At 33.6% G+C, this 18,038-nt stretch overlaps 1 protein-coding gene across 1 annotated transcript; it reads left to right on the top strand.

Annotated features, from left to right (window-relative positions):
• Positions 1-402: 402 nt before the first annotated feature.
• Positions 403-16,342, top strand: LOC143250648 (runt-related transcription factor 2-like). Its single transcript, XM_076501512.1, has 5 exons — positions 403-923; positions 5,496-5,609; positions 10,048-10,206; positions 14,397-14,585; positions 15,135-16,342. Exons 1-5 carry the CDS (start codon positions 572-574, stop codon positions 15,941-15,943), a joined length of 1,623 nt encoding a protein of 540 aa, XP_076357627.1. The 5' UTR covers positions 403-571; the 3' UTR covers positions 15,944-16,342.
• The last annotated feature ends 1,696 nt before the right edge of the window (positions 16,343-18,038 follow it).

Below are 18,038 nucleotides of genomic sequence, written 5' to 3' on the forward strand. Positions count from 1 at the left end.
TAAAAGTTGGTATAGACAACATTAAAGAACCTATGAAACATTTTGTCTGATTTTCTATTTGCTAAGCTTGCTTCATAACGTAGTATCTTATGTCTTGTGTAACCTGAATTCTGAAAGTTATTACTCATATAGAGTATATATACCTATTCTTATTTCTTTCTTGTGGTAACCTTTCAGCTATTTGAAAAAAAATAAATTAAACGTGTATTATTTATTCGTTATTTGAATTCAAAATAAACGTAATTCCTATTACAATGATGTGCAACGCCTGATTGAGTATTATAATAGTTGTCTTTACTTATGAAAGTTATACTTAATAAACAATACATGCACCTTACCAGCTGCTTTTTTTTTCACACATATATTTATTGTTACGAGTTTTTCTTTGTGGTGGCGCCACTATAGCAGGAACGTCACTCGACCGAGTACATGAGAACAAAGTACTATTGGTAGTATATGCTGAGCTTGACTCGTAAACCATATCTGTTTTGTTTTCTCACCCACTTTCAAGAAACCAAAAAAATGGAAAAGGGAAAAGATTTATGTAGAATTTGTTAATGAATTTCAACTGATGCACTTGCCCGCAGGTTTAGCTGGCCTATCAGCCAACACTATGACTGACTTTCGTTTGCTTGGAGAGCAGGCTCTTCTGGATGCACTAAACGAACACCCGGGAGAACTGGTCCACACAGGCAGCCCAAACTTGCTGTGCTCGGTCCTACCTTCACATTGGCGGTCTAACAAGACTCTACCTGCAGCTTTTAAAGTGGTAGCCTTAGCCGATGTAACCGACGGGACGGTGGTGACCCTCCGAGCAGGAAACGATGAGAATATATGCGCAGAACTTAGAAACTATTCTGCAGTCATGAAAAACTGCGTGGCCAAATTTAATGACTTACGATTTGTTGGCAGAAGTGGAAGAGGTAAATATTTTTCATCTGTTAATGCCTGGATACTATCTTCATAATTAACATCGTATATACGTATGCAAAGTTCAGGTTACACTATGTAAGACAAATTTTGTTCCTGTATAGTATATGTTATTTCTTAATTGCTTATGTTATAAAAATTCAGAAAATGGCCATTATCCCCTTCAAATTTTGCTACTGTGACCTGAATAATGAAATTTAGAAATTAACCTATTTTCTATGTAAAAACGGGCAAATTTGCAAATTTTTTTTTACGTAAGGTCTGAATAAAACAACATATGAATTAAGATTTGCATGTATTTATACTAAAGTTATACAAAAGTGAACAAAAATGTTTAGAAATGAGTAGTTTTTCTCGAGATTTGTGACTGTAATGTAAATCACTTTCACGTATCAGACCCAAATACGTGAACCAAAGTTTCAAGAGAAAAATAGGTCTTTTCCATTTACTTTAAGCATAAGCAATTGGGAAATAACACTTTCTGCCCAGGAACAAGAACAAGTAAAAATTTTGTTACATGGTGCTATCATTAGCAAACATAATTTATTATTTCATTGCAATATACATAAGATGTGGGATTTAATTTTTTTTTTCTAAAGATATGAATCTTTCTTCTTCCTGTACTTTTTTTTTTCTATTCTCGTAACTGTTTTATTACATTAACATTCTTAGAACTGTTTTAATAACTGAGTTAGAAATGTTGAAAGATATCAAGTAAATAACTCATCTAGTGAAATTTTACAGTGTAAACTGAGACTAGCCGGAACTCTAAGCAGCCGGTTAAAATCCTGTAAACAAACCCTTAGTTTACAGCTGAATTCAAAACAGTTGTTAATGCATAATTATTGTCTCAATCTAACATTCAAAGACCAGGCATGGCCAGGTAATTAAGGCGTTCGACTCGTAATCTGAGGGTCGCGAGTTTGAATCCCCGTCACACCAAACATGTTCGCCCTTTCAGTCGTGGGGGCGTTATGATGTTACGGCCAATCCCACTGTTCGTTGGTAAAAGAATAGTCCAAGAGTTGGCGGTGGATGGTGATGACTAGCTGCCTTCCCTCTTGTCTTACACTGCAAAATTAGGAACGACTAGCGCAAATAGCCCTCGTGTAACTTTACCCAAAATTCAAAAACAAACAAACAACTAACATTCAACTTGAAATAGAATATAGAACATCTACAAGAGGTAAACTATTTATTATTTTCACTCAATTTAATTAATTTCGTTTGTAAAATTCTTAAGAAATTTCATGAAACTATTTTTTGAAATAAAGTTTTAAACTTTTTTACAGCATAATAATTTATTGATTATGACACCTATGAAAAGAAATGTTCAAAATAAGTTAAACGAAAGTATTCTGAGCATATGAGGCATTTAGAAATCGAATATGAGACAGTTTGCAACACATAAGACTGATGCCATATTAATGGTTCAGTAGATAAATGTCAGTACATTTTATACCAAATAATATATTCATTGAAAATGTTAACTTTTCATTCCAAAAAAAAAGAAACTTCGACTGAACTTTTCGAGTCTTCTAATCTTGTTCACCCATATATCAATAATAAATAATTTTGAAACTCTGGATGACCGTTCTCTAACAGTTTACTTAACAATATTTATTTTAAAGTTTGTGGGAATACACATGATATATTTAAAATGATGCCTCGGTCAGGTAGGTTAAGGCGTTCGACTTGTAATTTGAGGGTCGCGGGTTCGAATCTCAGTCACATCAAACATGCTCGCCCTTTCAGCCATGGGTGCGTTATAATGTAACGGTCAATCCCACTATTTGTTGGTAAAAAAGTAGCCCAAGAGTTGGCGGTGGGTGGTGATGACTAGCTGGCTTCCCTCTAGTCTTACACTGCTGAATTAGGGACGGCTAGCGCAGATAGCCCTTGTGTAGCTTTGCGCAAAATTCAAAACAAACATGATACCTTTCAAATCAACAGTTTAAAAATCGTCTGTATCAAGAGACTTAACTGCAATGACCACAATGTTTGTACAACTGTGTGTAACAGTGCTATAATAACTGTACATTACAAAATACACTACACGTAAAAATAATAACAGTAATAACAAATCACGCATTCTAAACGTTAATATCTACTCTTTAGCCAAATAATATATTTTACTAATAGTTCGCCCATCAAGAACAGAAAATACAACATTGATACCATGCGGGATAAGTGACGTAAGATACTATTTGTTGATCGAAGTTTCATCTAATTGTTGAGGTGATATTGATGATAGAAAACTACTTTAAAGATTTGTTTAAGATTTAGAGACTTGATAACATTTAAATATGTGATTATGGTGGCCATCATAGGTGTTCAAACTCATTTTTATGTTCTTTGAACCAATCCTTAACAGTTTCTGCCTTGTCTTCCTGAAACAGATCAGATACGTTTGGCATGAATATTTTTCAGCATAGGGCAAACCTGTTCTGTAATATGGTTTCATAATTATTTGCTGTTATTATTCACTTTCCGGTGAAATAATAAGCGCTAAATTATTGTAACAAACAGCCGTCCGTATCTTCAAAGGGCCCCTACCATGTTTGATTGACAACGCTAAATATCCAGGGTTCCAAGCTTATTTTGGTCTTCGTCACACATACACAGAGGAAAAACGCTCATTTTATGGGCTTATGAATACGTGCTATAGTAATCCATCTTGTACTGTACTTGTATTATTGTTTTGTTGTTGTTTATTACGGAAGAGATTGGATGTTGGTAGACTCACGTGAAGTTCGCGTATTTTTGATGCTGTAATCTCATGTTTTCATCTTGCTACTTGTACCAATGTTTGTATGTGAGCTGAATTTTTCTACTATTATTATGTTCGTCTTATATGGTCTTATTTTGTTCAACATCAATATCGGCATCACGTTCGGCACTAGTCCTTATGTTACATTAATTGTGTGTTTGTGAGAATCCAGCTAGATACTCACAATCGTGCCTCTTTGGAAACATGATATATATTTTTAATTTAGTCTTTTAAAGTCTTTTTCAAAATAAACAAATATGGAGACAAATTCAATGATACAAAACTATATTGTACAGATAAATTACCATACGGTAACATTTTTCGCTTAAAAACCAAAAAATTGAACGATGAGTTAAAAAGTTGAGGTGTTTGTATTATTCTGATCAATCTCTGTGTATTCGTGAAATAAGATCTATTTTATAAGACATTTAATGTGTGTTCAGTATTTTGCCTTTCAAGTTTTTCCACAACTTGTGTTTTCGTACGAAGCGGTTTTACCGAAATTTTAAAGCATGTGTTCCTCATATACGTATACATTCCCATATACAAGATAAGGGTTTTAGGAATTGTATTACAAAGTTCTAAGTTTGTTTAATGGTAAACCCCAAAGGATATATGGAAAAAGTACTCCAGAATTAGTTAATTTTCTTATATCATATTTCTAAGGCACCGTTCTATCAAGCCAAAAACACAAATGTATAACATATGAGATGGAATTTGAAGTAGTAACTTTTCTTTGTAAACTTTTAAAGCCATAAACATGGATTTCTTTTTTATATTTCGGAGGTAATTTATTAACTCGATAACATTTAGCAAATATACTTAAATCATGATAAATTTCAGTCTGCAAAATGTTCACATTATTGCTACAACACAATGGTTCTATTATAAATTTAACATCTGATTTTAACTGTAAGTAAAAACATTTTCAGTCAAAAGACTGAACCCTCTGTTTGTTTTTGAATTTTGCGCAAAGCTAGACGAGGGCTATTTGTGTTAGTTGTCCCTAATTCAGCAGTGTAAGACTAGAGGGAAAACAGCTAGTCATCACCGCCCACCACCAACTATTGGGCTACTTTTTTACCAACAAATAGTGGGATTGACCGTGACTTATAACGCCCTCACGCCTGAAAGGGCGAGCATGTTTGATGCGACCGGGGTTCGAACCCACGACTCTCAGATTACAAGTCGAACGCCGTAACCCGCCTGGCTGTGCCGGGCCGAACACTGAACACCTCAACAGCTTATTTTAAAGGAATCTCACGTATATTCTAAGAAATATATACAATTTATAAATATCCATAACAGAAATATTTTTATACACTGTACTCAGTGTCTTACTTAGGCTTATGACGACCCTGGAATGAGAATGTCCCCCTCCCTTCTCTACAAGTAAACTCTACTAATATCGCTTTTAAGTTTGAAAACTTTTATATAGCTTAATAGTTTGGAATTAAAATGCGAGTTTATAAATATTATCAATTATAGATAGCGCGAAAATTTGGAAAATAGCGACTTTTTCTTGAACTTTTTATCAATTTAGGGTTAGGGCTTTCAGTAGTTTTCTTTCACATCTTTAGTAAAAGAGTAATAATTTTTTCCAAGAAATGGAAATAAAGCAGTACATCAAAGAGTGAAATATCTTCTGAGAATATCTTAACAGCGTATTCTAAGAAATGAACAGCGAGCTATTCTTATCATCCGTATCGATAATTTTCTATGAATTTCTTGCTGTTAACGCTGTATCTTTATAATATGTGTTTAACTAGTTATTATATTTAATGTCATTTCATAGGAAAAAGTTTAACACTTACAATCACATTGAGCACCTCTCCACCCCAGATAGCTACTTACAGCAAGGCTATCAAGGTCACAGTGGATGGGCCCAGGGAACCTCGAAGTAAAACACGTAAGTATATCTCTAATTATTAACGTTTCCTGATTTTACCTATTATTCGTAGAATACCCTACAGAAACATTATTACACAGTGTACACGTTGTAATACGTAGACCTATGAAGACCCTGGAACAAGAAATTACCTTACCATCCTTTCAAGACTAGTTCTACTAATGTTACGCCGACAAACCCACTAAATTATGACAAATAATAATAATAAAAAAAGTTCTTTCAGATTGTTTCGTGTGATATTACGGTGTGAGTTGGAGTGTACATGGAACATCTCTAACTGCTGATCTGAAGGAAAATCAAAACTGTTAACAGCTGAATTTTCACGAGTTGCAATTGCATCAAACAGGCCCTTTGGTTTCAAAGGAGTTGACGTCCTCCACGAGCTGTGACTAGATATCATTAAACTGGCGCTTGAATACAAAATTAATTAACTTCATATATTTCTCAAGTGGACTTTTCATAAATATGCATGAGGCAGCTGCTCCAGTTATACGTATAATTAGGATTATAATTCCATATGAACTTGTTAAAATCGTCTGCTGAATATAAATTATGGACCTATTAACCCATCACCTTCAGACGGATGAATTAAGAATAAACATCGGAATGAAACTTCCAAAACTCTAAACTGATTCATCTAACATTTACATGGCAAAATTTTACTTATCAGGTTTGTTTTTGAATTTCGCGTAAAACTACACGAGGGCTATGTTTGCTAGCCGTCCATAATTTAGCAGTGTAAGACTAGAGAGAAGGCAGCTAGTCATCAGCACCCACCGCCAACTCTTGGGCTACTACTCTTTTACCAACAAATTATGGGATTGACTGTTACATTATAACGCCCCCACGGCTGAAAGGACGAACGTGTTTGGTGCGACCGGGATTCGAAACCGCGATCCTCAGATTACGAGTCTCATGCCTTAACCCACCTGGCCATGACAGGCCTAGCCTTACTTATCAGGTAACGAAGAATAACTTTCACGATATAAGATTTATGTGCATTTTGTTAAGTTAAATGCAATGTTCCATTTAATATAAACCGATCAAGTTCATATACATATATATACGTTTAAAATACGGTAACATAAAATAGCCATAACTGCTTGAATACTTTTAAAAGGTAACAAGATTGTTCTGAAGACATTATTACCAAATTCGGTAGATGATCTTTGAATTTGGTTAACCAAGACCCTCTCTGCCAAATAATTTACTCTAAAACGTGAACGTCCCGAATCTTCCATTATTGTTTGTCTCCCACTGGTAAATGTATGGATGTACAACGCTAAAATCAGGAATTCGATTCCCTTGGTGGACTCAGCAGATGGCCCGATGTGGCTTTGCTACATGAAAAACACACACCCATTATTATTTAAAACGCCATCTACCCGTGGACTTGTTGCGGGTTGATAATCAAATAACTCATTGCGCCTTTAAAACTAAGTAATAGCAATCGACATAAATAGTTTAAGTTAAGCCATAATGAAGTGTATATTGGTGCCTAGAAAATTTAACATTGGTTTATTTTACATAATTATTTTAAATATCAATCCCATACAAGCGATAACCGTAACTTGTAATATTTACTCTTTCAAGCCCTTCTCCGGTGTTTCAGTGGTGTTTTCGTTTTAGATCAACTAAACAGTGATCTATGTGCTTTGTCCACTGCAGGAAATAGAATCCCAGATTTTATTGTGTAAGTTTCATAAACCTACCGTTGTCCCACAGGAAAATCAATGGTAAGTCTGACGGCTTACTGTGCTCAAAGTTGGGTTTCGATACCCGGCGGTAGCAAAGATAGCCCAATATTCACCGTTGATAAGTCTTATCTTTAAACGAAGTATTTTTATATTTTCGCTTTTATCAGTATATATATTAACTTCAACTAATCCATCTTTATCTGTTAGGTTATATAGATTTTACAGGATATAAATGCCTACTAAAGTTAATTACAACTTTAGAATTTTAAGTTAGATCAAATTTGTGACAACTAAGTTTTGCGTCTGTCTTTTAAAGTTATTTAGTTGTGGCATTAACTATATTGTCAATTGAATAAATGTATAAGCTTACTCATTTAGGAAGTTTTTCTGAAAATATTACGTACATGACTTAACTGAAATCGTTTAGCTAGATCACAATATCATAATTACACCAGTAATAAAAATGTCTGTGAGCCAGCTGACATATCATACACCATATCATTAGCAATTATGAAGATAGTGCAACTCCCGTCTTGATCTACTGTAGATATAAATGATTTCTAGTGCAATTCTACGACGTAACAGGTATATCTGTAGCTTGGAATTGTACTGTGAGATTAGGATCACGTTTACTAGAACAAAGAGATTAAAGGTCTGGTTGAAATTCCCTCAAAGCACTGGCTTATTTTTGTACATAATTATCTATTAGTGTGGAATTAAGTAAGTGTTCTAGATATTAATTTCTCATAGTTAACTAATGACCATAAGTTTGTTTGTTTGTTTGTTTGTTTTGGAATTTCGCACAAAGCTACTCGAGGGCTATCTGTGCTAGCCGTCCCTAATTTAGCAGTGTAAGACTAGAGGGAAGGCAGCTAGTCATCACCACCCACCGAATGACCATAAGAGAACCACAATTAAAAAAAAAAAAAAAAGAACATCTTGTGAAGAATTATAAAAGTGTAAAATTTATTATTGTTAAAATGATTTAGTGTCAGATGACTTGACATAATTATCTCTCAATGACACAGTGGTATGTCTGCGGACTTACAACGCTATATATTGTGTTTCGATACCACCGGTAGACAGAGAACAGAAGCCCTTTGTGTAGCTATGTGCTTAATTAACTACAAACAAACAAACTGGCATAATTATCTAAGGTTTTAAGCCGAGAAAGAATGGCTCATAGAATGCCTTTGAGCTTGCTGTTTGTTTGATTGTTGTTGTTTTTTTCCAAGTACAAACTTTTAGCTTTAGCTATGTGATCTTTTGACTTATTTGAGATCTAATTATAGTGTTCGATTTAGAAAGCCAAACCCTTTCGATGGATTATTTGACCAAAACCAAGGTTCCGTAGATTAATTTATTTTCATCCTGCCAAAAGAATTTCATCAATTTGAGGGTAGAGATCCTTAGCAGTAATAAAATCAAATGGGTGTACGGATAATATAGCAAGTGAAAGGGGAAAAAAAGGTCTCATAGACTTATTTACTCTAATCCTGCCTAAAATAATTTAAAGTTCTGTGGCTATTGAGGATTCCCTCTTGTTTCAATTTAAAGTTTAAAGACGTTGGGTTGGGCAAGTATTTTAAGTTGTATCATAGTTTTTATTAGCTGTATATATATATATATATATATTTTAAAGTAGCTTTTGTCTCCTGCAATAAAATCTATGTTTATAGAAATCAACCGAAGACTTATTAAAACATTGAATATTGGACCACATTTATCTTGGTAGATAAGATTAGCTATTTACGCGCAACTAAACTAACAAATTCAATAGGTAACATGGTAAAAGAGTTTCCCAAGACTTGGCGGTAGGTAGTTATGATTAGATACCTTCCCTCTCTCTAGCCTCACGCTGCTAAATTAGGGACGGCTTGCAAAGATAATCCTCGTATAGCTTTGTGCAAATTTCAGAAACAAAGAAACAAGAATATTGCGGTATGCTGCTGTGAAGTGGTGTTTTGTATTAAGAATAATATCTCTAGACTAGCAATGTGTCTGGTGAAAAATATAACCAGGCTTAGAAACAGAGGCGTAGCTAGGGTTTTCAGCGCCCTGGGACAAAGTCAGTTTTCGCGCCCCTTCGAGATAAAATGTTAGCCATAAGGGGGTCCGTCATTCCTAATTATGTAACATCAATTTGGCGCCTCCCACCCCCGATGCTGCGCCTGGGGACAGATGCACCCCCTTGTCCCCCCCTAGCTACGCCACTGCTTAGGAAACTGTCACTTAGTCGTAGTTTTCACTCTGTATCAAATCGAAACATATTACTCTAAACTACTGCTCTTTTATAAACCTTCAACATCTTTTAAAAATAAGGCGGCATTAAATTTATCAGAAAATTCTAAATATCTATTTGTTTCTTGGTTTTGAAGTTAAGCATAAAGCTACACAGTCAGCTACCTGTGCTCTGCCCACTACGGGTATCGAAACCCGGTACTTACAAAACTGTTTATTCAACTTATCTACTTCAGTTGAAAATAGTGAATATTTTGTATTTTCTCGCTGAAAATGGCACTTGTTAAAAGGCCATTGTCGACGTTATTATGGTCATTCTTTTCCGACCAACTTTAAACAGATCTGATTTATAAAATTGTTTGAACTTATTTTGAAACCTTTGACAAAGCAAACGTAACTTCTATATGCAGTTACAATCTGATAGAGTAAAACATGAACTATGATACAGTAAAACATAGACTATTATAACAAGGCCTTAATTTATCATGTGTTTTTTTTAGGAGAACAACGACATCTACGAGCATTTGCATCAGCTTTATGCCAACGGCCCCCTTTTTTAGATCATTTAAGAGAGTGGGATCATTTACGAATGAAGACAGGCCAGTTCACTTTAGAACTGCCCAGAGGATTTCCATCTTCGGTTCCCCCTCCTGGTCAAGGTATGTACTGTTTCATTACAAAAGGCATGTCGTGAAACATTTAATTATTAATAGTGTTTTTAAATTTTATACCAGCTCGAAACTTACTTATTACAATATCAGTTCGGAGAGAGAGCATATGCTAGATTAACATCACGTAAATGATCATAAAAATGAAGTGGTTTGAATATAGTGTTTTATTTTATGAATTTCGCGCAAAGCTACTCGAGGGCTATCTGCGCTAGCTGTCCGTAATTTAGTAGTGTAAGACTAGAGGAAAGGCAGCTAGTCATTCGCACCCACCGCCAACTCTTGGGCTACTCTTTTACCCACGAATAGTGGGACTGATTGTAATATTATAACGCCCCCACCGCTGAAAAGGCGAGCATGTTTGGTATGACAGGGATGCGAACTCGCAACCCTCAAATTACAATTCGCACGCTTTAACCCACCTGACCATGCCAGGCCTTGAATATATTAACATTAAATGTATTTTTTATGTTATCACTGTACGTTTATCACATAAAACCTTTGTAAGAATTAAATTCGTATTGGTTTACCTTATACAAAATCTAAGTTATTTTTGACAAACTTTGTTACACACATAAAGAATAATTGTTAAGAGCCTGGTTATATTGAAGTTGTGTTACATGTGTTTATCATTTATCTTTTATATGTGGTGTCACTTTACCTCAATTTTATTCTAGTCAACCACTGATTTATTACCATAAAAATTGTATTGATGTTAGATCCAGTTGACTTAATAAAAAACATTTTCCTTGGAAAGTTTGTGTGGGGAAGATTAGAAAAGAATAAGGAAAGGGATTCAGTACTCCATGTCTGGAGAACTTTGTGTGAAATTGGAAAGACAAGCGACCTCTAACAGAGAGTTCATGCCAACACGTAACTGTTGTTCTGCTAAAAACACTTATGAAAGATTGAAGCACAGGAAGAATGCGATTTACTTTTGATTAGGACTAATTGTTATATATATATATATATATATATATGGTTAGTTAGGACTATAATTTATATATATATATTATATTTTCGTCATGTATAATACCTTAGATTCACAGAGTATTTCTCATGGAACATGAAGCCCTTCAAGTTCAAGGTGACTTACAGCATAGATCAGGTAATTCCCAAATACAGCTTACTTTGCGTACAAAAAAAAAAAAAAAAAGGCTCGCGATTAAGATAATTGACGCAACCACAGCGTGAAATACCATTGTGCAGCTTTGGATAAAAAAATGCGGTTGTTTTTTCTTTCGAGGTGAGATGAACGAATACAGATTGGTTCAAGTAAAGCACAGTAAAGAAATGACACAGTTCCTTTTGGTAAGAAGACACTGATTCACACACGGTTTGAATGAAGAATGCATGTTATATAGGTAACAGAAGAATACTCGCTTGAATAAATTATTTATTCGTTTGCGCTTTGGCAAATTTTATGGCCTTAAACCTTTGATCATTTTATTACAAACGTCATACCTGTAATCATATATATATATGTACGTTGTGCTCTCTATTATGTAAACAAGTTAAGAAAGTTATGTCATATATTACCATGTAAGTTTGTGGGTGTGAGACATTTTGCAGGTTCTCTTGATTATTGACTGAAGGTTATTGTAGATATCAGCAGCTAACCTTACAATGTTCTGTTGTTTATGCTATGTTAATTTTTTTCATTTCAGAAGAGTTATAAGTGCAGAGTTATCATTTAAGTTACCTATGTTTATTTCAGTTTCTTTAAGTTCGTTTGTTCTTCAGTGAAATTTGGCTTAAAAACAAGCACAAATAATCTATAATAATAAAATAACCTGTTTACCATAACTCCCAGAGGAAAGAACCTAGAAAACTGAAATTTTATACACATACTTAGTGGACCCTGAGAGTGTGCACATGGGTATTATTAGTTACTAATAAAAAACAGAAAAGAAATGGTTCCTTATAACAATTTCTAATATAGAGAAAAAACCAGTGCGTTCTGGTAACAATGAGTTCCAACAATGGCTTTAATTAATATCATGTTGCTTATCAATAAAAGTCTAACCTAATATTGTTGTTAAGAGGCTATGCATTAAATGTTTAAACAACAAAATTGAAAAAAAAAATTTCCTATTTTACAGTGCTCGTTTAATTAAAGAGGGTTGTTTTGTAATGTATGTTTTCTTATTTACGTTTTTAATTCAAGGACAAATAAGAAGAAAGGTTACCATTATAAATAGCCCACATCCAGTAATGTAGCAACAAAAGTACATAGATTATAACTTATAGGTTGAAATGGGTTCAGAATACACTCACACACTGTCATGTTGTTTGTAATTAAAGAGAAAACTACACAATGAGCTATCTGTGCTCTACCCACCATGGGTATTGAAATATGGTCTCTAGCATTGTAAGTCTGCAGACTAAGGGGTCACACCAAAATAGTCACCTAGAATAAATCAACTTAATAACCTGAGTGAAGCTGGGTATTTTTGTCTAGTATTGTATATAACATGAATAGGTTAAACTTCCAGAAGAAATTTAATATATATATATTATGTTTATATATATATGTATATATCACCTTTAAAACCATGATATTCCAGATCTCACGTTGCTACTGTAACAACTTGCTACATCATTGAATTTACTCATATTCATGGTATGACTGTGTAATACTATGAGACACAATCTTTATTTTAAGCTTTAGAGAAGAATAGCAACACCAGTCTCAGACCAAACATTTTCTCCAAAGTCTTTCTAAGACCACATGTATGCACACCAAATACATGAAAGTTCATTCTTAAGAGATATACATCACAAAACTTGAAAGGTATCTTGATTAATGGCGTTTCTGTGATTCAAATTTATTTTTGTTTTTTACCATCTTTCTCACAAAAACAGTCACTGATTTCAAATTATGGGGTAAAACTTGTGAACATTTAGCTTTTGAGCCTTCTTCAACTTCAAATCATTGTTGATTATCTTGTTAACAGTACTAAGTATCTGTCTACTTTCACCAAAGTGGCTTTAAAAGTACAATTTTTTCTTTTGCAACCACACCCTCCTTTCTGCAGAGTTAAGCTGTTAACTTGCAACGTTACTTTGGTGGCTCTTCTGTCCTAAATACTCTGTTGTACATGTTCTCTTACTTCCAATGAGTAGAGCGTTTACATTGTTTTATAATATGGCTATACAAGTATTTTAAGAAATTACTGTCACATAATCCCCCAGAAGTAAGATACATGTGGTGCTATATATTTAGGTGTTAGAGCATGCTATCTTTGCACAGTTATATCTATGGTAATGCTCTATTAATATATTCAAAACATTACTAAAAACTTATTCATCCTTTGTAATCAAGGTTTTATACTACTTGTAACAATACACACACACACATGCACTATTAAACTGTGTATGCAGTTGCAAAGGCATGGTAAGGATTTCACTTTTTTTTATTTTAACTTTATGCATTAGGGAAAAAAAAATTTAGGATGAAATAAGTGCAGACTTACCATTAAAGACGTTTTAAGAAGTTGAATGAATGTATTGGTACAAACACTAAGTGATAATAGATCTTACTGAGCTGTTGATGAAGTCAAATGAGGCTGGTGCTTTGAAACTCCAGTTTCGAGTGGTACAAGCAGATGAGAATGGTGACCCATTCCACCTGAATGGAATGTTCATACATTGCATGGTAAACCCCAGCTAACAGATGATATCCATGCTATGGCTGGTCAGACTAGAATGAGTATTTTGCTTAAGGACTTAACCATCTGATTATGAGTCCAAAACATGAAGTAAAGATGCCCCAGTACATACAGTACTAGAATAAAATCCTAACAATTGTAACAATAACTATTGTACCAGTAGTAAAAAGAGAGTGAGAACAGTTAAAAAATCTGTCCAGGTTTTCCAGAAGCAGTAATTTCCATATTGTAACGATATCTATTGTACCAGACATAAAAAAAAAAAAAAAAGATTATGATCAGATAGAGCATGCATCCAGATTTTCCAGAAGTCATTTTATCTTGTGGGAAAGCAACATGTTTTCTATGACATTTTATTAGTTTTCTCTAAGGAATAATATACAGTACTTGACTTTCTTAAAACTTTGACCTGATTATCATAAAACATTTTGTATGTAGTCAATTTTTTTCTTCATTATAGATATATATCAATGAAAATTTGAAATACCTTTGTTGTATATTTCTTTTTAGATATCAGCACTACATTTCATATGCCACCTCAGGAACCTTCTTGGGGGTCATATCATAATCCATATTTAGCTTCTGCATGTGCATTTCAACCATCTACATTCTCAAATTCCATGAATACATGTTCCCAGGAAGCACAACCTGACAATCAACGAAACACAGATGTGGATACTCCTTGTACATTTTCTTCAGGTTAAATATTATTATTTTCTAGTTTTATTCATCAACCTTCATAATGAATTTTACAATTCATTTTTATTTCTCAGTAGTGAACACTTATCTTCAAAAACATATTCTGAAATGAAAATAATAAATTTGAAGTAAGCGTTTTTATTTAAAATTATTTAAGGACATGTAATATTCTAATAGAATTGTTAAAATGAACTTTTTAGTACATATTAGATCTGAATGGTGTGAAATTAGATAGGCATGACAATAATATACTTGTTTTTTAAGAATTTTATATAATTATTTTTTGTAATTGAAAAGGCCTTAAACCTAAGTTAAGATTTTTAGCATTTTTAAAGGTACATAAGTTCTCATCTCTTCACTAACTTGGAAACTCATTTTTTCACTTCAACTGTGAAATGTTTGTCTCTCATTAAGATATAAAATTCACATATACATGTTTATGTAAGTAAAAGAAAGTAATTAACTAACTTTTCAATAGTTAAAATTTTTGAATATTTTAACATATTCTATTTTGAAGACAAATATATTACAAGTTTCTCATTTTTTTAGCCCTCCAACTTGATTCAGTAGCTGGAGCACCATCAGGACAAACATTACAGAACCTGACAGAAGCGCCATCTGTATCCCACCTAAGGGTGTTTAAACAGTCAGAGAGAAGAGACAATGGACAGTCTATAAGAGACACTGGCTCTTCAAATGGATATTCTTTGAACAATTCTCCAACAGGAGATAGTACAACCCGAGGAACATCTTTTGTTATGGGTATAGGCATCCCAGACTTTAGAATTCCTTCTGATCATATTTCCAGTCACAATAGATCTTCCATGGAATTAACTGTGCCTCAACCAGTTTCCTCAGTTGCACTTCTATCTTGTCCTAGTAATTCATCATTTTCTTTATCTTCCAATTACAGTGGTTCAGGAATTATGCCCTCTAGAGGATTCTATGGCAGCAGTACCATAAACTGTGCAAGTACAGGAGGAATGTATTTGAGTTCTCCAGTAGTTGCTCCAACTCTATTGTATCCACATCCCTATCCTGGTATATCTCAATCCCAAATTCATCCATCCCTTCATTTACTGGGCAGTGAATTTAGGGTAACTACTGCTGATACAAATATGATTTCTCTACAACACCACCAAACAAATCAGCCTCATACTTCTCAAGGAACTTTTGTAGTTCCTCCTCAGTATATTAATTCACGCCTGTTTCAACAAGATGCTAATTCTGGTGGAAACTCCCATGTTAGATTACCAGCAACCCCCTCCACTATCATAACGGAAAACCCAAGAACTGATTTGACTGAAACATCTTCTCAAGGCAGTTCTAGAGACCTTTCAGTTTGGAGACCTTACTGATGTACATAGTTTTATAACTGGAAAAAAACATACTAGTTTGCTACAAACAGATGTAAGAAATGATGGAATATTTGACAAAAACTCAGTAACAAATGCTTGGACTAACTGAGATTACATGTGATTTTTTGTGCCTTACTTGGCTGTGATGAATAACTAAGCTATTTGTTGATACCAAAGATTTAATAAATGCTTAACTCAGTGGTTTTAAAAAGTGAGATTTAATTTGTTGTAAATCAGTGTATGTTAGTCAGTCATTTCATATTTATATGTATACTTTGAGTGGGCTTAGATTATTGTGTGACACAATGTTTACATACTTATTTAGTTTTCTTCCATAAATAATGAGTTTTACTGTAATTATTTTGAACTGGAAAATAAATTCTTATACTTCATACTAAACCTAAATAATGATTTTTAAAACAAACGTTTTATTCTGTAATTTAAACTGTACTTCCAACTGTACTTGGAAGCAAGGCATGGCCTAGACGTTACTATGCTCAGACTACAAAACTGATGGTACATGGTTCATGGCCCATTACAACAAAACAAGCTTCATACTATGGTGTACTATATACATGGTGGGTGGTCAAATTCCAATATTTAGTCAGACAAGAATTATTAGTGAGTGTTGTTGATTAGTATCTTCCTTCATTTATATCAGTTCAAAATTAGTGACCACCATGTGACAATAGCTGTTTCTGCAGCTTTCTTCAAAGGTTTCAAAACGATTAAGTAGAAAAATTAGAATTATTCTTGAGAAACGTCATTTTATTTTAAGATAAATGAAACCACATGAATATCCCTCAAGGAGGTGCTTCTGTGGTTTATAGCATATTAACAGGAGAAATTTAACTTATATCACTTTTCAATGATTAAAACATCATTCTACTAACACAAGTTAGCTCAGCTGAAGCTTGGTTTGGTCAGTTAATTAGTATGCTGTTATCAAAAATACTCAACCTTTCATCCGTGGAGGCATTATAATGTGATGGTCAATTCCACTGTTTATTGGTAAAAGAGTAGCCCAAGAGTTGGAGGTGAGTGATACTGACTAGTTGCTTTCCCTTTGGTCTGTCACTTAAATTATGGTTGGATAGTGCAGATAGTCTTTATGAAGCTTTGGACTCAATTCATAACAAACCAAACAACACAAGTTACCTCAAGCTAGGTCATAATGTTTGCTCAAAAACGTTTACTTTTTTTATTATTTGGTAGAAAATTCACTGCTTAAAGGAATTATAGTGTGTAAGACATTACAGAATTACTAACAAAGAGTGATAAAGGTCCTCAACTTCACCTCAAAACTTACATTATGTTTAGAAGGCTACTCATTTAGATCAAAACTCTTTGTAATCTTGTAACTTTGAAATGAGTTAACCTTTTCTGAAAGTATCTAAACCATAAAAGTATTAAAAGTTGCTGATAGCAACCTGGAAATTTGAAACATTTCTTTTGTATATGACCTTAAGTCCAAACTATCTAAGCTCTTAACATCCTACCAGTACAATAAATCTACACATTAAGAACGTTAAAACACAAGTGATTTGTTATTGTATTGAATGAACAAAGAATGTTTACTTCTTTATATTAATATGAAATGGTAAAAAAAAATACCATGTAGGTACATAACTGTATATTTATAATGGTTTCTGGTTTATAACTTCAAGTTCAAAGAACAAGACCATTAAAATATGGTGAAAAAATAATGTAATTTGAAAGCTTGAATATCACAATTTTCAGCCATTTTAGTTTTACTAATGTATGTGTTGTTCTAAAACATATTTCCACAACTTCAAAAAGTATATTATGTTTTGTTGTAGTAATTATTAACCTATTGCCTTTTATATTCTACATGAAATATTAGTTGTATTAAAATAATATAGAGATTTTAATTTGTGTGTGTCATGTGAAGTACAGGGTGTTCGGAAAGTCACTGTGCACTTATATATTTATTAACAGACATGTTTCAATGTAGAATACAGGAGGTAAATATGAATGACAATTATAAACAATGTTGAAAGTGACCCCCATTGGCATCAATACAGACTTGGATCCTTCTTATTTTGTTTCTAAACACCGCTATCAGTTGCTGGCT

The sequence above is a fragment of the Tachypleus tridentatus genome, chromosome 5, assembly GCF_004210375.1.
Source record: "Tachypleus tridentatus isolate NWPU-2018 chromosome 5, ASM421037v1, whole genome shotgun sequence".
In the NCBI taxonomy this organism is placed as follows: Eukaryota; Metazoa; Arthropoda; class Merostomata; order Xiphosura; family Limulidae; genus Tachypleus; species Tachypleus tridentatus.